The 23,063-nt window shown below is 40.4% G+C and overlaps 1 protein-coding gene across 2 annotated transcripts; it reads right to left on the reverse strand.

Annotated features, from left to right (window-relative positions):
• Positions 1 to 701: 701 nt before the first annotated feature.
• LOC123520234 (carcinine transporter-like) lies at positions 702 to 22,307 on the reverse strand. 2 transcript variants are annotated; one of them, XM_045282344.1, is made up of 13 exons: positions 21,546 to 22,307; positions 20,129 to 20,343; positions 19,271 to 19,492; positions 18,798 to 18,950; positions 18,565 to 18,668; positions 18,036 to 18,190; positions 17,497 to 17,665; positions 17,264 to 17,390; positions 16,273 to 16,397; positions 13,707 to 13,921; positions 12,275 to 12,456; positions 11,776 to 11,954; positions 702 to 2,663 (listed from the first exon to the last, which is right to left on the reverse strand). In XM_045282344.1, the coding sequence occupies exons 2-13, from the start codon at positions 20,288 to 20,290 to the stop codon at positions 2,420 to 2,422; spliced, it is 2,037 nt and encodes a 678-aa protein (XP_045138279.1). In that variant the 5' UTR covers positions 20,291 to 20,343; positions 21,546 to 22,307; the 3' UTR covers positions 702 to 2,419. The 2 variants fall into 2 exon arrangements, with proteins under 2 accessions (XP_045138279.1, XP_045138278.1); XM_045282343.1 differs by having other exon boundaries at positions 21,537 to 22,307.
• Positions 22,308 to 23,063: the final 756 nt, after the last annotated feature.

Consider the following 23,063-nt stretch of genomic DNA (forward strand, 5'->3'; position numbering starts at 1 on the left):
GTACGGACGGACAAAGATTTGGATCTTATTCAATGGTTGTGAAATATGGACGCTGAATACCGATCTGAAGAGGCGAATCGATGTCTTTGGTGCTAGGTGCCTTCACAGGATCATGGGATACTGCTGGTATGACTGTCAAATCAGCAATTGCTCTATGAGACTGATTCAAGGTCAATTACCAGCATAGTCCGTCAATGCCAACTGTGACTATACGGGCATGTGGCGTGCTACCCAGAAGCTGATCTTGCATATTGGGTTGTCTCCAAAAGGGATAACTCAGCATGGAGAAGGCCAAAGGGATGTCCACAGAAATCATGGCTGCAGCAAGTCGATGCCTTTTGCTGGGAGTTATTTGGCATGAGAAGGGAGCCTGCATGGAGACTCGTGAGGTGTGATTGCCTGGAGTGGCACCATAGGGTAGGTGAGGCGACACACACCCCCACTATATGTCCCCCGTGATTGATTGAGCCAGTCATATAAACATTGTTTATGTTTGAATCTTTGTGTAACTTTGAATCAACTGGTACTTCATCTACAATTCACACCTTAGAAAGCTTTTATTCTACCTGCTCTACTTCAAGTAACTTTCAAAGGCAGTTGTTTCTAATGCCCACACTTCTGTTTCTATGAAACTCACCAAAGTTGCATTCCATAGCCTGTATCCTCTCAAGCATTAGGGCATGGGGAAAGAAAGTCAGAAAGGGGCTTGTTGAGTTTATTCCTTTGTGTTACATTTCTGTAAGCTGAGGCATTCCAACACTAGTCCAGTTGGCTGTGTGTACTTTGTAGCTACTTCAGCCAGTAATAACATGTATATACTGACTCCTCACTGCTCTCACCTACTTGTATTGCTTCTAAACTATATACTGTAAACAACAGTACTTTTCTCCTAGACACTTGAGAAAGTTACAAGTATCAGTACATCTAGAGACTTCTTTGAATATGGATCAAAAGATAGGGCACGTAAGTAGTCTTGCTTACATCGCTTAAAAAAGAGTTGTCATAATCTCCCTGGAAGGTGATTTGGCTTTCCCTTCGTCAGGAGAGCAGCAAGGGAGGAAAAACAGGTCCTCAAATAAACCTCTTAAGGAGAGTTAATCTTGCTGCCGTACTTCTTGTCACAAGTCTTCATAGTAGTGGGAATGACACACAAACAAACAAATACTAACACATCCTGCTTAACAATACAGTACATATTTTGAGGTCAAAATGCCATGAACAAGATTTACTTGCATTTAAAGAGAAAAGATGCCATCACCTGTTAACCTAACACTACGAGTATGGCTACCATTATCTGCCTCCCTAACACTGATATGAGAGAACACTTACTTTGGCATTAGATCATATTAATTGTTCTCCAAGAGGATAACAAATGAGTTTTCACCTCAAAGAGGCTGAATGGCACCATTGTTACATAAATTTCCGAATGGAATAATAATTAAACTTGAAATATTTATACTGTGGGACTGATATGTTCATTATAGCAATGTGGTATTTTTTATAGTATGTGTTAATGCAGCAGTAAAGCAGTCATCATGAGGGAGAGGCCTGGCACATAATGTAAGATTGTTGATGCACTGATATGCCTACAGTTCACTATAAAGCAGTCATATTTGTGTTGTCTTTTATAACAATAGCAAGTGCGTGTCATACAGAAGAAAATGTTCCTTACTAACTCGGTGTGAAAAGCAGCTGCAACACATAAAGAGAAGCCATTCCCTTGTCTACTTACTTACTTATTCAAAAATTTGTAAGGACAGTTGTTCCCTGCAGAATGGATGGATGGAAGAAAGTTAACTTGTCTGCTTGACTTTCATCCCTTTCCATGAGTGTGAAGCTGCCTTGGAGTTACAATGTATTAAGAAAGGTAGACTGGACAATCAGAGAGCATGAAATTATGATTATAAATACTGGAGAACAACTCATGAGTGTTCTTAATTCATTGTAACCTGAAAGCAATTTGAGGAAGACCCGTATTTTGAAACACCTCACCCTCTCATTAGAACTTTTCAAGGGTCACAGAGAGTAATCATGTTCTCAGGGTGTCTTTGCCTTTACCTTTGATGATGATGATGAAGAATCCATGTTGAACTATCTTATACTCTGAACATATGAAATCTACATAAATAAACTACACCAAGGTCATAAGCTGTATCCAAGATGTAAGCTACACCAAGAACGTAAGCTACATGCAGGATGTGAGCTACACCCAGAACATGAGCTACACACAGAACGTAAGCTACACCTAGATATTAAGCTACACGCAGGACGTGACCTACACCCAGAACGTGAGCTACACACAGAAAGTAAGCTACACCTAGATATTAAGCTACACGCAGGACGTGAGCTACACCCAGAACATGAGCTACACACAGAACATAAGCTACACCTAGAACTTAATCAACACACAAGACATGAGTTACACCCAGAACGTGAGCTTCATGGCCCCAGATGCATCTGTAATAATTGGAGTGTCCATAACACTGGTCTGACGTCTGAGCAGAGATTGGCCTCTGCTCAGTGATCCCAAACGACGCAAGGGCGTGGCCTCATCAGCCCCACCCCTCTCTGCTCCCCCAGCCATTGACCCTTGGCGGCCTAGGTTCTCCACGCTTACTATCTCCTCTTCTGGAGCTTCGTCCTCCTCTTTGAGCTGCTTTGTGCTGGTGAAATTGCAGAGAACAGTTGTAATTAGTATTAATAGTAGTAGTAATACGACATTGCCATCGTAATTATTCATCATTATAATATTTTTGGTATAGGCATGAGAATGTAAATCCTAACCTCCACTGTGTGTGTGTGTGTGTGTATTTACCTAGTTGTAATTTTACAGGGCCTGGGCTTTATGCTTGTGTGGCCCCGTCTCCATATCTACACTTATCAAATTTTTCTTTAAAACTATGCACACTCATTGCTAACACCACTTCCTCACTCAAACTGTTCCAAGTCTCAACACATCTTTGTGGGAAACTATATTTTTTAACATCTCTCAGACATCTTCCCTTCCTCAGTTTCTTACTATGCAATCTTGTGCTTCTAATGTCATATTCTTCTCTCAGGATTAGTTTCTCATTATCCACTTGATCCATTCCGTTAATCAATTTATAAACTTGTATCAGATCCCCTCTCTCTCTTCTTTGTTCCAAGGTTGGTAGATCCATAGCTTTTAGTCTCTCCTCATATGTCATCCCTTTAAATTCTGGAACCATTCTTGTAGCCATTTTTTGTAGTCTCTCCAATTTCTTTATGTGTTTCTTTTATGGGGGTCCACACAACTCCTGCATATTCCAATCTGGGTCTTATTATAGTACTTATCAATTTCTTCATAATTTCTTTGTCCATGTAGTGAAATGCTAATCCAATATTCCTTACCAAATTATATATCTCTGAAAATTCTATCAATATGGCTTACCCGTTGATTGTTTTCTTCCATCGTCACTCCCAAGTCCTTTTACTTTTTTTACTTTTTCTAGTTCTATTCCATCTCCCATCTTATAGATTCCCAATAGTCGTCTTTCACATTTTCCCATTTCCATGACATGGCTTTTGTCCACATTGAATTCCATCTCCCATTTTTTACTCCATTTCCAAATCTTGTTTAAGTAATCCTGCAGTATTTCACAATCCTCTTTTTGTTTAATGACTCTGCACGGTTTCGCATTGTCCGCAAACAGATTTATGTAGCTGTTCACTCCTTCTGGCATGTCGTATATATATATATATATATATATATATATATATATATATATATATATATATATATATATATATATATATAAAAAATATTGGTGCCAATACTGACCCCTATGGCACTTCGCTGTCTACTGCTCTCCACTTGGACTTCATATCTTTAACTACCGTCCTTATTTCTCTCCCCCCTCAAGTAATTTTCCATCCATCTCAATGTGCTTCCTTTTAAGCCACCCTTCTCCTCTAACTTCCACAGTAATCTTTCATGTGGCACTTTATCAAACGCCTTTTTTAAATCTAAATAAGTACAGTCAATCCATCCCTCTCTCTCTTGTACTTTATCAACTATTCTAGAGTAGAAACTCAATAAATTTGTTACACACGACCGACCTTTTCTAAAACCAAATTAACTATTTGATAATGATTTGTTGTCTTCAAGAAACTCAACCCATTGTTTATTACTCTTTCACACATCTTGCATATTACAGTAGTTAGTGATACCGGTCTGTAATTTAAAGGTTCTTCCTTCCTTCCACTCTTATATATGGGAACCACCTCAGCTCTTTTCCATTCTACTGGTACTGTTCCATTTTCTATTGAGCATTTTATGAAGTTGTATATAGGACTTGCTAGTTTTTCTCTACATTCTTTTAATATTCTGCCTGAGACTTCATCCGGTCCCATTGCCTTCTCCTCATCTAATTCCGTCACCAACTCTTTTATTTCAAGCTTGGTTACTTTAATCTCTTTCATATAGACAGTCTCTGTATTACCCTATGGTCTTTCAAATTTGGATTTCTTAGTAAAGACCTCCTGAAATTTACTATTTAATAGTTCTGCCATACTTTTTGGGTCTTTCACCATCCCATTCTCTCCTTTTAACCGTTCTATTATTTCTTTTTGCCTTATTTTTCCATTTATGAATCTGTAGAACAATTTCGGTTGTTCCTTACATTTTTTGACAATGTCCTTTTCATAGTTCTTTTCTTCTTCCCTTCTCACATTAGCATATTCATTTCTTGCTGTTTTAGAGTTTTCCTTATTTTCTGGATTTCTGTTTCTCCTCCACCTTTTCCATGCTCCATCTCTTTTCTCTTTTGCCCTAGCACACCTTGCATTAAACCAATCTTTCTTTCCTTCTTCTTTAGGTCTATATTTCAGGACATATTCCCTGACTCCTGTTTTGTATATCTCCAAAAATAAGTTATACTTCTCTTGCACCATCTCTAAGTTTTCCATCTCCTCCCAGTTTACGTTTTTAAAATAGCTCTTGAGGTTCTCAATATCAGCCTTTCTGTAATTTAATCGGACTCCTTTGTATGATTCGTCTCTATCTTCTTTTCCCTCTTCTATATCCATTTCTAATATTACATGGTCACTCTTTCCCAATGGGCATTTATATCTAATATCATCATTCATTTGTATACCCCTTGTAAAAACTAGGTCTAATCTCGCCAGCTCGTTGTTTCCTCTGAATCTTGTGTTTTCCTTTATCCTTTGGTCCATCATATTATCTATCATTAGGTTCAGGAATCTTTCTCCCCAGGCTTCTTCCCCTATACCACTTTCATAATTTTCCCAGTCCACTTCCTTACAGTTTTTTTCTCTTCCTTTTCTTTTATATACCATTTCCTTATCCTGTCTCCTATAATTCTCCAAAAAAAAATGCCTTCTTCTCCTCTGACCTTTCATTATATTTTTCTCTTGCTTCTGCCACCAGTTCATTGTGTCTCTTCCTTTCCTCCTCGTTTCTATTTTTCTTTACACACACACACACACACACACACACACATATATATATATATATATATATATATATATATATATATATATATATATATATATTTTTATATATATATATATATATATCTTTCAACCTTCTGTTTCTCTGAGTTTTGTTGTTCTATATACTGTAGTATTTCTTCTGTTGCTGCTTGTGATTTTTGTGGTATCTTAATTGGTCTCACTGTTTCTTCTTGATATTTAATCTCTTTCTTTTAACTGTTCTTGAAATACTTCCTGAAATGTTTCCTTGTCTTTCTTATCTTGGATTCTCCATGTCTGTACTTCTTTTTTAATCACGTTCTGTACTCTTTCCTCTTCTTTGTTAACTAGATCTTTCAACTTCTCTCTTTTTCTTTCTCGGCTTTACCGAGTCCTTCCATCAATTTCTTGTAGTTAGCTACTTCCTTTTTTAATTCTTCATTTTCTGCTCTTAGCCTAGTTTCGATTTCTTCCACTCTTTTTATCCTTTCAATTTCTGGAGCTCTTTTTCCTGTTCTTTATTCTCTTTCATTCCCATACTCTCCTTTATCCATTTATCTAATTTACATTCAATAGTCAACACTCTATTAAATAGTGAAGTATGTGCCGTATCAAAGCCTTCAAATGCTCTTTCACTCTCACCAACATAGTCATCATCATCTTTCATTCTTTCCTGTGTCTCATACCTGCATTTAGATGGAATCTTTTCCTTACTCATGATTTTGTAACACTGTATTCACGAAAACAAGTCTAAACTACTCGCCCAGGCCACTGCAAACCCAAAACAATAGGTACTGAAAATCAGCTGATTCTCGGAGCTACTCTCCTTCCTCACTCTCTTTTGTAATTCACCATGGTCATCTGCTGGTCACCCAGCCAGTCTTCCCCATTACGAAACGAGCTCAGAGCTCATAGACCGATCTTCAGGTAGGACTGAGACCACAACACACTCCACACACCGAGAAAGCAGGCCACAACCCATCGAGTTACATCCCGTACCTATTTACTGCTAGGTGAACAGAGGCTACACATTAAGAGGCTTGCCCATTTACCTCGCCACGCCGGGACTCGAACCCGGCCCTCTCGATTGCGACTTGAGCGTGCTAACCACTACACTACATGGTGTGTATTTACCTAGTTGTAGTTTTACAGGGCCTGGGCTTTATGCTCCTGTGGCCCCGTCTCCATATCTACACTTATCCAATTTTTCTTTAAAGCTATGCATACTCTTTGCTGACACCATTTCCTCACTCAAACTGTTCCAAGTCTCAACACATCTTTGAGGGAAACTAAATTTTTAACATCTCTCAGACATCTTCCCTTCCTCAGTTTCTTACTATGCGATCTTGTGCTTCTAATGTCATATTCTTCTCTCAGGATTAGTTTCTCATTATCCACTTGATCCATTTCGTTAATCAATTTATAAACTTGTATCAGATCCCCTCTCTCTTCTCTGTTCCAGGGTTGGCAGATCCATAGCTTTTAGTCTCTCCTCATATGTCATCCCTTTAAATTCTGGAACCATTCTTGTAGCCATTTTTGTAGTCTCTCCAATTTTCTTATGTGTTTCTTTTTATGGGGGTCCACACAACTCCTGCATATTCCAATCTAGGTCTTATTTTAGTACTTATCAATTTCTTCATCATTTCTTTGTCCATATAGTGAAATGCTAATCCAATATTCCTTAGCAAATTATACGTCTCTGAAAATTCTATCAATATGGCTTACCGGTTGATTGTTTTCTTCCATTGTCACTCCCAAGTCCTTTTCCTTTTTACTTTTCTAGTTCTACTCCATCTCCCATCTTATAGATTCCCACTGGTCGTCTTTCACTTTTTCCCATTTCCATGACATGGCTTTTGTCCACATTGAATTCCATCTCCCATTTTTTACTGCATTTCCAGATCTTGTTTAAGTCTTCCTGTAGTATTTCACAATCCTCTTTTTGTTTAATGACTCTGCACAGTTTCGCATCGTCTGCAAACAGATTTATGTAGCTGTTCTCTCCCTCTGGCATGTCATTTATATATACGAGAAAAGGTATTGGCACCAATACTGACCCCTGTGGCACTCCGCTGTCTACTGTTCTCCACTTGGACTTCATATCTTTAACTAGTGTCCATATTTCTCTCCCCCTCAAGTAATTTTTCATCCATCTCAATGTGCTTCCTTTTAAGCCACCCTTCTCCTCTAACTTCCATAGTAATCTTTCATGTGGCACTTTATCAAACGCCTTTTTTAAATCTAAATAAATACAGTCAATCTATCTCTCTCTCTCTTGTACTTTATCAACTATTCTAGAGTAGAAACTCAATAAATTTGTTACACATGACCGACTTTTTCTAAAACCAAATTGGCTATTTGATGATAATTTGTTGTCTTCAAGAAACTCAATCCATTGCTTCTTTATTACTCTTTCACACATCTTGCATATTACACTTGTTAGTGATACCAGTCTGTAATTTAAAGGTTCTTCCTTCCTTCCGCTCTTATATATGGGAACCACCTCAGCTCTTTTCCACTCCACTGGTACTGTTCCATTGTCTATTGAGCATTTTATGATGTTGTACATAGGACTTGCTATAGTCAAACCACACTCTGGAGTGACTTTTCTGAGACTTCCTCCACAGCGTTGCCAAATCTCTCCCAGTACTAGGGCAATTAAAAAGGATTAGAAATTGCCTGATCCTTTTAAGCCTACACCACCCCACCACCACCCACCTTTCTCTCTCTCTCTCTCTCTCTCTCTCTCTCTGCATGATTTTGTAGAAAAAACTCAAAAACTTTCTATCTTGTATATAAGTTCTTTCTCTCTTGTGTATTTCCACCACGATTTCGCTTCCTTCCATCTTCTTTCTATGAATGAATGACCCTGACCCACCTTAATCCCTGACCTGCCTGCCTTCAGACCTACCTGGCAACTCAAAAAATTTCATTCTCTTTTATGTATGTATACTAATTGTTATTATCTATATTACAATACTACAGTGCATTCATAACACTACAAACCCTTATTGAATCTAGTATTTCAAATAAACATAAGAATAATTAGTAAATAGGTTAATGACACAAGTGATATGTGTTCTTGATTTATATAGCCATTTCAGCTCCACACCCAAAGTGACTCCATAGCGTAAAAGGACTATAGTTCTTCCCTACATTCTTTCAGTATTCTGCCTGAGACTTCATCCGGTCCCATTGCCTTTTCCTCATCTAGTTCTGTCATCAACTTTTTTATTTCAAGCTTGGTTACTTTAATCTCTTTCATATGGACAGTCTCTCTATTACCCTGTGGTCTTTCAAATTTGGATTCCTTAGTAAAGACCTCCTGAAATTTACTATTTAACAGTTCTGCCATACTTTTTGGGTCTTCCACCATTCCATTCTCTCCTTTTAACCTTTCTATTGTTTCTTTTTGTCTTATTTTTCCATTTATGAATCTGTAGAACAATTTTGGTTGTTCCTTACATTTTTCGACAATGTCCTTTTCATAGTTCCTTTCTTCTTCCTTTCTCACCTTAGCATATTCATTTCTTGCTGTTTTGAAGTTTTCCTTATTTTCTGGATTTCTGTTTCTTCTCCACCTTTTCCATGCTCCATCTTGTTTCTCCTTTGCCCTAGCACATCTTGCATTAAACCAATCTTTCTTTCCTTCTTCTTTAGGTCTATATTTCAGGACATATTCCCTGACTCCTGTTTTGTATATTTCCAAAAATAAGTTATATTTCTCTTGAACCGTTTCTGAGTTTTCCATCTCCTCCCAGTTTATGTTTTTAAAATAGCTCTTGAGGTTCTCAATATCAGCCTTTCTGTAATTTAATCGGTCTCCTTTGTATGATTCATCTCTATCTTCCTTTCCTTCTTCTATATCCATTTCTAATATTACATGGTCACTCTTTCCCAATGGGCACTTATATCTTATATCATCGTTAATTTGTATATCCCTTGTAAAAACTAGGTCCAATCTCGCCGGCTCATCATTTCCTCTGAATCTTGTGTTTTCCTTTACTCTTTGGACCATCAAATTATCTATCATTAGGTTCAGGAATCTATCTCCCAGGCATCTTCCCTCATACCACTTTCATAATTTTCCCAGTCCACCTCCTTACAGTTGAAATCTCCTACCAATATCACTTTTCTCCTTTCTTTAATGATTCTTGTAAGACTCCTTATTGTGTCATTTATCATGTCTCTATATTCTTGGTTAGTCCATGAGTTTGTTTTGGTGGCACATATGTTCCAATGATTGTTAACTCCTTTTTATTAATATGCATCTTAACATACAGTATTTCTGATTTTCCTTCCCAAACTCCACTTGATTTACCACTATCTCCTTCCTTAACATCATCATGACTCCTCCTCCTCCTTTACCCACTCTGTCTCTCCTCCATATATTATACCTTTTATCTATGTCTATTTTATTGCCTCATTTAACTTTGTTTCCACCAGGCATACAATATCTGGTTCTTCTTTCTTTATGTAATCTCTTAATTCTAATTTACTAGATAAAATCCCATCTATGTTTGTATACATCATTTTAATCTCTCTTGTTCTTATCATTTTTAGTTAAACTTGCTCCATTTTTTTCTCTTCTTCTCTTTTATATACCATTTCCTTATCCTGTCTCCTATAATTCTCCAAAAATGCCTTCTTCTCCTCTGACCTTTCATTATTTTTTCTCTTGCTTCTGCCACCAGTTCATTGTGTCTCTTCCTTTCCTCCTCGTTTCTATTTTTCTTTATATATATATATATATATATATATATATATATATATATATATATATATATATATATATATATATATATATATATATATATATCTTTGCAACCTTCTGTTTCTCTGAGTTTTGTTTTTCTATATAGTACTTCTTCTGCTGCTGCTTGTGATTTTAGTAATATCTTAATTGGTCTCACTGTTCCTTCTTGATATGGTCCCATTCTATGGATTTCTTCTACTTCCTCTTCTAAGTTCTGTCTATCCTCGTCATTTAGATGTTTTAGTAGGTCTTTTACTGATTTCATTTCGTCTTTTTCCCTTCTTGGTCTATATTTAACATTTTTTTCTTTCAGTCCAAAAATAATTACACTTTTTTTCCGCAATTTCTCTTACTAAATTTTTTTTTTCTTGAGGACTCCTATCATTTTGTTTGTCATATTTTCATCTCTTTCTTTTAACTGTTCTTGAAATACTTCCTGAAATGATTCCTTGTCTTTCTTATCTTGGATTCTCCATGCCTGTACTTCTTTTTAATCACGTCTTGTACTCTTTCTTCTTCTTTGTTAACTAGATTTTTCAGCTTCTCTTTTCCTTTCTCGGCTTTACCAAGTCCTTCCATCAATTTCTTGTAGTTAGCTACTTCCACTTTTAATTCTTCATTTTCTGTTTCGTTTTCTTCCACTCTTTTTATCCTTTCTTTCAATTTCTGGAGCTCTTTATCCTGTTCTTCATTCTCTTTCATTCCCATACTCTTCTTTATCAATTTATCTAATTTACGTTCGATAGTCAACACTCTATCAAATATTGAAGTTTGCGCCGTATCAAAGCCTTCGAATGCTCTTTCTCCCTCACCAACATAGTCATCATCAGCTTTCATTCTTTCCCGTGACTCATACCTGCATTTAGATGGAATCTCTTTCTCACTCATGATTTTGTAACACTGTATTCATGAAAAAAACGAGTCCACACAGATTGCCCAGGCCACTGCAAACCCAAACAAAGGTAGTGAAGATCAGCTGATTCTCGGGAGCGACGGTATTGCGTCCTTCCTCGACCGCGTCTCATGTGTTTCACTGTTTGATCTGCTGCAGCCAGCCGTTACCCTACGGAGCGAGCTCAGAGCTCATTATTTCCGATCTTTGGATAGGCCTGAGACCAGGCACACACCACACACCGGGACAACAAGGTCACAACTCCTCGATTTACATCCCGTACCTACTCACTGCTAGGTGAACAGGGGCTACACGTGAAAGGAGACACACCCAAATATCTCCACCCGGCCGGGGAATCGAACCCCGTCTTCTGGCTTGTGAAGCCAGCGCTCTAACCATTGAGCTACCGTGTGTGTGTGTGTGTGTGTGTGTGTGTCGAATTAGATGGAAACTGTAATGATTTATTATCCTACAGCTGCAAAACAAGCTTTTAATAGGTGATGGTAGTGGTGGTGATCATAGCAGTAGTAAGTAATAGGAGTAGTAATAATTATTTCCATTGTTGTAATAATATGGTAATAATGAAAACTACTACTACTACTATTTCACCTACCACTACTATTACTACAACTAGTAATAATAACAATACTGTAATAATGTCTCAATTTACCCCTCGGGGACACAGACGAGACAGTCATTCCAGGAGAAATCTTGCCCAAAGGCTTCTCCCTCAGCCAAAGTATTGGGTAATTTCTGTTGGAGTGTCTCTGGTAACCTGAAGGTGAGCACCCCACCCAAAGCAGACACCACACCCATGATGAGTAGCGGCAGTACCAACATCTCCGTACCCTGCAATACAAAGTGAGGGATGAGGCCTTTCTTTGGCTTGCCCCTCACTGTTAGTGCCAACAAGGGATAAAAAAAAAAAAAAAAAAAAAATTGGGAGATACTGATACATGAATTTTATGAGCAAACATAGGTTATTGATACTGAGCCTCTTACATCATAGGACCTTGTTGTTAGCATGTCAATGTCTGTCAGTCGCTCTATCATCCTCTGAACAGCTGCATGTGATCCCAGAAGTGGCAGCAACAGACCCACAAACATTCAACACTTATCCTAAAAGTTTGCATAAAGCACTATCCACCGTTCAGAAATGTTATACCCACCAAGTAATTAATGAATGGGATGATGACAAGGCCCAAGCCACCGACGTAGGCTGAGAACCCAATGCCCACACCGCGCACCTCTGTTGGGTACTGCTCGGCGGCGAACGGGTAGATGATGAGGAAGGCAGCAGACTCAGCAAACTTGGCCACCAGGTACAGTATCAGCGTGGCCATGGAGGCGCCTGGCAGAAAGAGAGGGAAGGAGAGGATAGGTTTCATCTCCTTTCTCTTTTCTTTGTTCTTTCTTTTTTTTTTTCTTCTTCTTCTTCTTCTTATTATTATTATTATTATTATTATTATTATCAGGTACTATTACATATTATTATTCCTGTTATTATTATCATTATTATGATTATTATTATTATTATTAGGTACTATTACTTATTATTGTTATTCTTGATATTATTATTATCATTATAATCATTATTATTATTATTATTATTATTATTATTATTATCATTATTACTATCATTATTATTATTCATGATTATTATTATTATTATTATTATTATTATTATTATTATTATTAGATACCAGGGCCGCCCCTGCCTACACGCAGAACACGCGCAGTGCGTAAGGCCCCGCGATCTATAGCGGGCCCCATTTTGCGCGCGGAAACGCATTTTGCTCACATGCGCAAAGGATGCGTATATGCGCTGCCGTAAGGCACGCTAGAGTGCTGTTGTAATTTGATACCGCACGCGCTGTCACTGTAATGATTGACAGCAATCAGTCTGACCAATCACTGGTCAGATGCGCTGCATTTCACTGTACTATTATTCTGTACCTAATATACAATTGGGATTGTGTAGGGCTGGGGGGCCTCGAAATTTTTTCTTTCGCTTAGGGCGCAACTTTGGTCAGGGACAACCCTGTTAGGTACTATTACTATTATTCCTGTTGTTGTTTTTGTTATTATCAGCATCATTATTATTGTTATTATTATTCCTGCTAGTTGTTGTTACTATTATTTTTATTATTATTATTATTATTATTATTATCATCATCATCATTATTATTATTATTATTATTATTATTATTATTATTATTATTATTTGTGTTGTTGATGATGTTGCTGCTGTTGTCACCATCAGTTATTATCATCATCATCACCATCACCATTATCACGTTAGTCAGTTAATGGACGTTCAGAAGAGAGAGAGAGAGAGAGAGAGAGAGAGAGAGAGAGAGAGAGGATGAATACCATACGTTAAGGGCATCTTTGAAGGCACACTACAGTGACTGGTAATGAACAAAACATGGAAAAGATGAAAGAGAAAAATAAATAATAAAACAGAAAGGTTAACTATAGCAACAGAATTGATTCATGGATCAGTGTACGAGTACCTACCTATAGATAATGAACACAAGAGAAAAGTAAGTGGGGGCCCATACATGTACATCTGTGACAAGAATCAAGCTGCGGACGAACCTTCAGGCATCAAGACGGTGCAGATAGAGAAAATGCCTCCTACGATCATGCCCATGCCGAGTATCCAGCGGCGGCCCCAGCGGTCCATCACCACCCAGCACATGAGGTAGGAAGGCACCTCCACGGCGCACGCCAAGAAGAAGGAGAGGTATTCATTCTCACCCATCGCAGGACCGTAGTAACTCAGGCCCACGTACACCGTCTCGTTAGCGAACCTGTCAAGTCAAGATGTAGATATTTTGGAACATTGCTATACCGGCAGTCCAAATTTTCCTGTATTGCTACAAGAGAGGATGGGCCAGTAGAATAAAATTAAGTCAATCAGTAGGTCTTTAAGAAAAGAAGTTTTATGCATATTGCAAAGAGGAAGAAATAGATATATTAAATATATTACAAACATTTAAAAGAAACTAGTAAATGGAATCATTGCGATTCAGGAAGCGTCAGCGAATGGTGACAAATCAGAAACAAGTTAAAGTTAAATCAGACTGGTAAAGTGGAAATATTTCAACTATACCAACACCAAAGCAGAAGTGAAAAAACCCAAGAGGGAGCTGTAGTAAAGGCAGTTCCTCTACAAAAAAGTGGATCGAATTAACTTGCATTGTAAGTTAATACGTAGCTACAAGTGCCTTGTGTTCGTGTGTACGTGCGTACGTGTTACTACATGCTGATCTCCATCAACAGCGATGGTGCATCAAGACTGGATAAAAATAATAGATGCATGGTGCTGCTTGCTTGTTTTGTAACAGTATACATGTTAAAGCGAGTTCACACGTGCCAATTTTCGACTGAAACTGCCTATCGACTGAAGAAACCAGTCGAAAACAAGACCAACATGTTCGTCTTGTTCAGTCGATTTGCGATTTTATTACGTTGTCATGTCACGGAGTGAGCTTTGAAAATGTGGTCTCCAGGTGTAGAGCAGATGTTAAAGTTGAAGAAAAAAGAACACATCTGGGACCCCAGAAATTAATTACACAATAAAAAAAAAAAAAAAAAAAGCTTGCGCAAATCGTCGTTCGACGAAATTGCTGCCCCTCTCCAAGAACTGTTTCCCTCAATGCAGGGTGTTAATGGAGGTGAGGATTGAAGACTTGTCAGTATTTGATTTGAATGCAATTGTGCATAGTCTTCTTAAGATTAGAGTGTGGTAGACACTCCTTCCTTTCCTTCTTACTTAGCCAGGGACGTATCCATAGGCATTTTCTTTTCTGCTGACTCTTCCGGTACGCCAAAAGAAGAGCAACCACCGCTTCAGCATCGTCACCGGAGAAAGACATCTTGGTGGATAGCTGTTTGTTTACACTCACTCCCCGCCAAGGTGTTAACTAGTCGATACTTTCCAGTCGCTATGTGTGACGTTTTCCGGCTAGAAGTGCTCAGTCGGTACTTTTAGCGACTTGCAATTTTAGTTGCATATTAACACGTGTGAACCCGCCTTTAGGTGCCAATTTGCCACTGAAATTGCAAGTCGCTAGAAGTATCGACTGAGCCCTTCTAGTCGGAACACATTCACACAGCGACTGGGAAGTATCGGCTGGTTGGCGGGAAGGGAATGTAAATAAACAACTACCCAACAAAATGTCTTCCTGCGGTGACGATCAAATCAAATCATCACTAGATCTAGTATTCAATCCTCACCTCCAACACCACCCAGCACAGAGGGAAGCAGTCAGCGGAGAGTGGCAGCCGTCTCATCGAACGTCGATTTGCGTTTTTTTTTTTTTTTTTTTTTTTTTTTTTTTTTTTTTCACCAACTCTAAAATCTTCTCTACATCGACACCACATTTTCAAACCTTTCTCCGTGACATCACAACGTAAAACAAAGTCGCAAATCGGGACCGCCGTGGTACAGTGGAACCATGCGTGCTTTGGGGTCCGAGGGTTCTCCAAGCGCACGGGTTCGAATCCTGTCCACGGTCTGAGCGTAGGTTGGGCTTCCTCACTCGGAGCAATGGTTTCCTAGCGGGTGGGCTTTGAGATAGGAGTTACCCCAAAAAGTATCCCCTTTACCCCATAAATTCCCGTGAAAAGCCCACATGGTAAAAAAAACAAAAACAAGACCAACATGTTTGTCTTCTTTTGCGAGCGTTTTTTCCAGTCGCTAGACACCGATATTCAGTCGGAAACTTTACCGACTTGCGATTTCAGTCATTTGTTGACACGTGTGAATCCACCTTAACGTCATCAGAGACCGATTTGAATGACTTTGGAAAACAGCTTCAATAAAAATCATTCGTGTATTTCTTTAAACACACCATCAGTGGAAATAATATTAGTAACTATCATTGTCACCAATGGAAATAATTCGAGCAGCAGTAGCAGCAATCAACAACAGTTAATGAACATGATGGTGATGATGATGAGTGACATGAAGACTCGTCCTCTCGTTCAGTAACACCGCGGACACACGTGTGCTGTTGTATATCCAGGGTGTACCAGAGTGAGGGTCGTGGCTGCTTTGTTCTGGCAAGGTGGTGAGTAGATAACGTATAGCTACACGTTAGAGTTGTGTACATGCAAGGATGTGGCATGTACAGAGTGCAGGGAGAGCTGTACTCACCATACTATAGTGATGAGGATGGCCTTCAGTCTCATGTTGGGTGTGTGACACATGCTGAAGAAACCTGAGCTGGTGTGGTTCTGTGTTGAGCTCACGCTGAGGGCCTGCTGAGCCAACATGCGATCCTGCCATGCGAGGAAGCGATTAAGAGCATTTTGATGTGCATGAAAAAACAGGGCGAAAAAAAAAATTAATAGAAGTACCGGTACAGTAAATAGTGTTACAATGCGCGACATGCAGTGTGCACTATAGTGTATTACCGTGTGCTACTAAACCTGTAAGTGAACAGAGTATATTCATTATTTACATTTTCTATTATAGCTATAGTGTGTGTGTGTGTGTGTGTGTGTGTGTGTGTGTGTGTGTGTGTGTGTGTGTGTAATTCACCACCACGGTCGCCTTCCGCATTATGGAGCAAGCTCAGACCTCATAGACCGATCTTCGGGTAGGACTGAGACCACAATACACTCCACACACCGGGAAAGCGAGGCCACAACCTCTCGAGTTACATCCCGTACCTATTTACTGCTAGGTGAACAGGGGCTACACATTAAGAGACTTGCCCAGTTGCCTCGCCGTTTCCCGGGACTTGAACCCGGGCCCTCTCGATTGTGAGTCGAGCGTGTTAACCACTTCACTATACGCGGTGTGTGTGTGTGTGTGTGTGTGTGTGTAAGTAGTGGGGAATGAAGAGCTTGTAATAACGTGACATGCAGTGTGATGTTAGTATAGTGCGTGCATGATGCTGAGAAGTTAGTGTGATGTAAGGTAAGTGATGCCATTAGTAATTAGTGTGGTGGCGAGTGAGTCATGTACAGGATATGGTTTTGAGGTGCTTAGTATGTGTGTAAGCGCACGTGCAAGTTGGGACAGTTGGCGGGTCAATCTTGTAGCGTGAGATAAGTTTCCCTGCATCGCTGCAGGTACTATCACCTCCAAGCCAGTCAGGATTCCAAGACCACTCTTATACAGCAGGAAACCATGCACTCACCTGGAGCTTTTGGAGGAAAGACTCTGGCAATACTGTCTTGTTGACCTCGGCCATCTTGACGAGAATAGTTCTGGCCTCCTGAAGGCGGCCTTGGGACAGCAACCACCGAGGAGACTCTGGCAGGTACCTTGTTGGCAGACAGAGAGAGACAGGCAGCCTCAGGCCAATAGTTCATTGAAACAACAAATTGACATCACATCAATTCCCAATAAGTCAGCCTGCTTCTCACTTACCACCAGTACACGACGTAGGTGAAAAAGGGCAGAGAGGTAACCAGGCACAGGTACACCCAGTTCCTGACCAGGTACGCTACACCTGCTAGCAACAACATCCCACCCACGTAGAAGAGACACGTCATCACAGTCACGAAGCTGCGATAACTCGGTCCCACCAACTCCAGTGCTGTGAGGAAAGGAAGCGTGCTGGGAGAAAGGAAAAGAAGCACCTCCAAGCGTGGTAAAGGATAGTAAAAGGGAGAAGAGGCTGCAGGCATAGGGAGAAATGAATAGGAGAGTTTCTCGGCATGCTACAGGGGAGGGCTGGGGACAATAGGATTGCAAATAAGGTGATATTGCATTAGAGAGGCTAAAGAGGGATTGGGAGATAGCGAGTTGCAGAGATGCTCAATAAAATATTGGTGAAAAGAACGAACTGGTGTGGCATCATGAAAGAATAAATCAGATGTAAACAGAGAAAAGGAAACAAGATAAGTTAAAGAAGACGTGGAAGAACTGCAACACACACACACACACACACACACACACACACTTACAAATGATGAAAGGTATCTGGTAGATGGCCGGCACGGTGAGGCCCACAAGGAAGCGACAGATCACCCAGCTCCAGTAGTCTGGGGCGAAGGCGGTGATGAGTCCCGACACTTGTTCCAGTGCTAGGCACACAAGGAACGATATCCGCCGGCCAAACCTGTCCCCGTAAGCGAACAAAACAAGGAAAGAATGTCTGACTGCATGAGTGCGTACAGGTTCTGCAAGTAAATCACGAACGTCCCAACTTATTTATTCACTTACTTATTCATTTAGTCATTTATTTTTTTCTATTCATTCACTTTTTATAACTTTATATTCATTTACTTATTATTCAATTCATTAATTCATTTATTTCATAATTAATTACGAGTAATATTTTAGTAAGCTAATAGAGCAGCAGCAAAATTGGATATTTATATTTCTATCTTATTCATTATTGACGTTTTTTTTTTTTATACCTCTTGCTTAATGAGAGAGAGAGAGAGAGAGAGAGAGAGAGAGAGAGAGAGAGAGAGAGAGAGAGAGACTAACTTATCTGAGATGGTGCCGAAGACATAGACGCCAATAATGCCACCAATATTGAGCACCGAGAGGCCGATGGTTGGATAGATCCTCCGCTGACACACCAGGTCGTACTGCACGAGGGGGGAGGAGGGAAAGGATATAAGTTCTGAAGTGCATGCAAAAGAAACACGATATTCACATCTCTCTCTCTCTCTCTCTCTCTCTCTCTCTCTCTCTCTCTCTGTTGTGGCCAGGCTCACATCTATCACAATGGAGGAGTAAATTTCTGAGATGTCGTAGGTCCAGCCGTTCATACAAGCCACCACGGGCCATTTCGGATCTGGCTGTGTGATGTCCGACGTGTAGTTGGTGATTAGATATTGCGTGCACTGGCTGAAGCTGCCGTCAGCTTCCTATGGAGAACAATTCATTCAGTTTGTTTATATAAATGCCAAAATGTCTAATAATATGTATATTTGATAACCTATGTACATTTCACGGTACAGATTGTGTGTTACGCTACTTGCTTTTCTCGATATTTTTCATTGTCTTTTCTTGTCAGCTTCTCACAGGCTGTAGTGGAAATTATTGGCGGGATTTTAGGGATGTTTTCACAATTTCATTGACAGTTTGGATAAGCAAGCTTTGGAGAAAAAGCTTATAAATTTACGACTGATAATCTCTTGAAAATAGTCTTGATGAGAGAACAAAATAATATGGATGCTTTACTCACCCTGGGAATGGATATATTCCTAGCCTGCATCGGCGTGAGTCCCTCCTCTTCCAATGTGGGCACGCGGCACCAGTGCGGCGGCACGGGACTCATGAACAGCTGGTTGAAGGCGTGGAAGCCACAGGGGATGCATGCCGGCAGGCAAATGAGGAAGATGAGCAACTTCTGATAGCGACCGAACTCACCGACATGAGGCAATAGGTCGTCGAAGTCCATGGATTTCTGAAAGAAGGACAAGCAGCGCATAAAGAAGGATGGGAAACAAACTATATAGGTCTTTCATCCTTGCAGTGTGTTCAGGGTTAGGGGAAAGACTCAGAACAGAGGCAATGAGGATGGTGGATGGGACATGATTGGATAGACAAGAGAACACAAGTGAACGAGACTGAAGTTAAAAATAGGACGATGACTGGAGCGACGAGAGTGGCGGTTATTTGTCTGCTCAAGCTGCATCCCCATCATGTCAGTCAGAAAAAAAGAGTCTGCTGGTCTTTCCTTCGCATGACATCATCCCCACGCTATCTTGTCATCTTGTATACATCGTGTGTCCGCGAACCACCACTTCACACTCATCCTGGACACGCAGTGTCTGTTACAGCTAGCATCTCCAAACAGTGTAGGCACTCTTGTATAGCATTAATGAGTAACAATTGGGGCAGTGGTATCTCCGCGTTCATTCAGTGTCAGAAGTTACTGTTTCTTTACTTTATGCCCGGCAAGCTACCTATAGCGTGTGTGTGTGTGTGTGTGTGTGTGTTTGTTCTACACTTCCTCCACATCTCTCTCTCTCTCTCTCTCTCTCTCTCTCTCTCTCTCTCTCTCTCTCTCTCTCTCTCTCTCTCTCTCTCTCCCTCTTACCTCTGAGGGTTTGGATTGACGCATTTTCTTGAAGGCGTCCCGTCTGGCCTGGGCTCCGGGACTGACCGAGGACCTTCCCTCCCCTTCCTCTTCCCGCGGCTCCTCCACCTCCATGATATCGCTGTGGTCACTTCTCTTCAGCTCCAGCTTCTGCTTACCCATCTTGCGTCAACTTCAGTCACAGTTATTAAGTGTTTTCAGCAGGATTCCACCAACTTGATAAAAAAGAAAAAAATGTATATATATATATATATATATATATATATATATATATATATATATATATATATATATATATATATATATATATATATATATATATATACACACACACACACACACACACACACACACACACACGGCCCGGGTTCGAGTCCCGGGAAGCGACGAGGCTAATGGGCAAGCTTCTTAATGCGTAACTCCTGTTCACCCAGCAGTAAATAGGTACGGGATGTAACTCGAGGGGTTGTGGTCTTAGTCCTACCCAAGGATCGGTCTATGAGCTCTGAGCTTGCTCCGTAATGGGCTGGACTGGCTGGGTGACTAGCAGACGACCGTGGTGAATTACACACACACACACACACACACACACACACACACACACACACACACACACGTAGTGGTTAGCACGCTCGACTCACAATCGAGAGACCCGGGTTCGAGTCCTGGTGCGACGAGGCAAATGGGCAAGCCTCTTAATGTGTGGCCCCTGTTCACCTAGCAGTAAATAGGTACGGGATGTAACTCGAGGGGTTGTGGCCTCGCTTTCCCGGTGTGTGGAGTGTGTTGTGGTCTCAGTCCTACCTGAAGATCGGTCTATGAGCTCTGAGCTCGCTCCGTAATGGGAAAGACTGACTGGGTGACCAGCAGACGACCGAGGTGAATTACACACACACACACACACACACACACACACACACACACACACACACACACACAATGATGTCCTTAAGCCGCTGAAAAATTTGATAACCTCTCGCTATCAAACAGCGGACCAAGAGAGCTACGTGAGTGCCATCAACGACCTGGCCAAGCTGCGGAACTCGGCGGTGTGCAGGACTCTTGATTACCATGAATCATCCCTGGAAACCCTGTACTGATATTATGACTAGATTGTTGCCTTGGAGTCCAAGATCCCTCCATCAGAGATACACACAAACGTGCGCGCGTGCTCGCACATACATTCAAAATACATCATGTAGAAAATCTGATAAAGTTAATGCCAAGCTTACATTTATGCTCGTAAATTCAGACGTAAAATAAAATGAACTATCACTACAACAGGCGTCTACATTCTAGGTCATCTGTTTGCTTGATTACACTCATCTGACATGAACTTAGAGCAACGTTTTTCCCTTAAAACTTCTGCTACATCAATGAACACCAGACAGTCTGCCGAGTGACATACTTAACTGACCTCCCTGGCCCTCCGTTGTCGTTGCTTCGCGGTTGTATATTGTATGTTGTGCACTCGACCAATCACTATGTTCCTTTCCTTCCTTCGTGACGTGTGTCGTAATACAAGCGTCTCTTTGTAGGAGGTAATTGTTACGTTCCCCTGATCATTAAGACTCACTGCCTCACCGCCTAACTATCACAGCTCCAGCCAATTACTCATTGTCTTATTGGCTGGCTAATAAATTTGCCACCACAAATAACACTTCAATAAACACACTTGTAGCACACTTCATGATATGTAATAATTTGCATAGTTTACATGATTTACTTTTTGTTGAGTTATTCAAACAGAATGTATCAGTTTGTGTAGCGTGGACTTATACGTCAGTCTGACCTCGTCATCAAGTCCACTACCTTTACTTGACACGGCGCCTTTGTCGTGAAATGCCGGCATAATTTTCGGTAGCGTCATTGCAACTATCAAGCACGTTCTTCCCTCACATTGCTATGGCGTGGCCGGTGAGTGTCGACACACTTGACTGCCACCACTCGCCCGGCACTTCTCCTTTGCACACACACACAAACACACGTACTCATACGCCAAGACACACTACTATGAATGTTTACGACAACCCGCATTCTCTTTGGCAAGTCCGACTGCCTCAGGATCCAAAACACACTTCATTGTTTCTCAGTTACAATGAGATGTGTTGTTTGAGGAGTGTACGAAAAGAACTTAAGGCAAGACAGCCACAGTTTGGAAGAACAATGGCAGCAATAACAGCAGGGAAAGAGCGGCTTGGGGGACCGTCAAGAGCTCTTGTATGCTTAGCGTGAGGGGCGGAAGCCTACCAAGTGCTCTCGAGCAGTCAGTGACTGTGAGCGGTAAGCGGTGTGGACGGACGCCGCAGAGGTGAGTGTCGTGGGCAGAGAGTCACCATTATTAAGTATTCAGGTGAAGATAAAGACTGCCGATTGTCTGAACTAACATTACATCATTTCACTCTAACGTTAATTACTTGTCTTAGTTCTGCAATACAATTTTATGGAAATGGAAAAGAAAAGTGAAAAAATAAAGCTGAATAATAACATCAAGCAAATAAACCATGAAATATATACTACAGTAAAATGTTGATCACTAATATTTCTAAATTTGGAAACCATGATTCACCATGACAGTTTTTTTTTTTTTTATCACATCATTGACAGTTACAAGAACTTGAAACAAATTACTAATTACATGTAATGTATACTGTGGGAACAAAAGGAGGGTGTCCCAGCCACTCTGTGTGAACTCAAAAGTTTATTGCCTCATTTATTCCCTTTCTTCAATCGACTGTCTTCTGTCTTTTACACACCGCAGCTTGTTTCCCTTGATCGTCGCTATTCCCCAGTCGCCCTGCGTCCAGCTGTGAGGGATATCAGCCACCTCCGGCAGGTGTTCTGTACCCCTTCATGGGGTACAAATATTCATCTGCTAAAGCAAGATAAGCATTATGGTTAACTAAATCAAGTACTTACAAACACACACACACAC

The sequence above is a fragment of the Portunus trituberculatus genome, chromosome 46 (genome assembly GCF_017591435.1).
Source record: "Portunus trituberculatus isolate SZX2019 chromosome 46, ASM1759143v1, whole genome shotgun sequence".
NCBI lineage: Eukaryota > Metazoa > Arthropoda > Malacostraca > Decapoda > Portunidae > Portunus > Portunus trituberculatus.

Excerpts from the sequence above, each read along its gene's own strand:
- LOC123520234 (XM_045282344.1), bottom strand. The coding sequence starts at position 20,290 with ATGGGTAAGCAGAAGCTGGAGCTGAAGAGAAGTGACCACAGCGATATC. Across the intron at positions 16,398-17,263 it reads CTTTCCTCCAAAAGCTCCAG|GATCGCATGTTGGCTCAGCA; the intron begins GTGAGTGCATGG and ends CTCGCATGGCAG. Across the intron at positions 13,922-16,272 it reads ATCCTCATCACTATAGTATG|GTTCGCTAACGAGACGGTGT; the intron begins GTGAGTACAGCT and ends TTGACTTGACAG.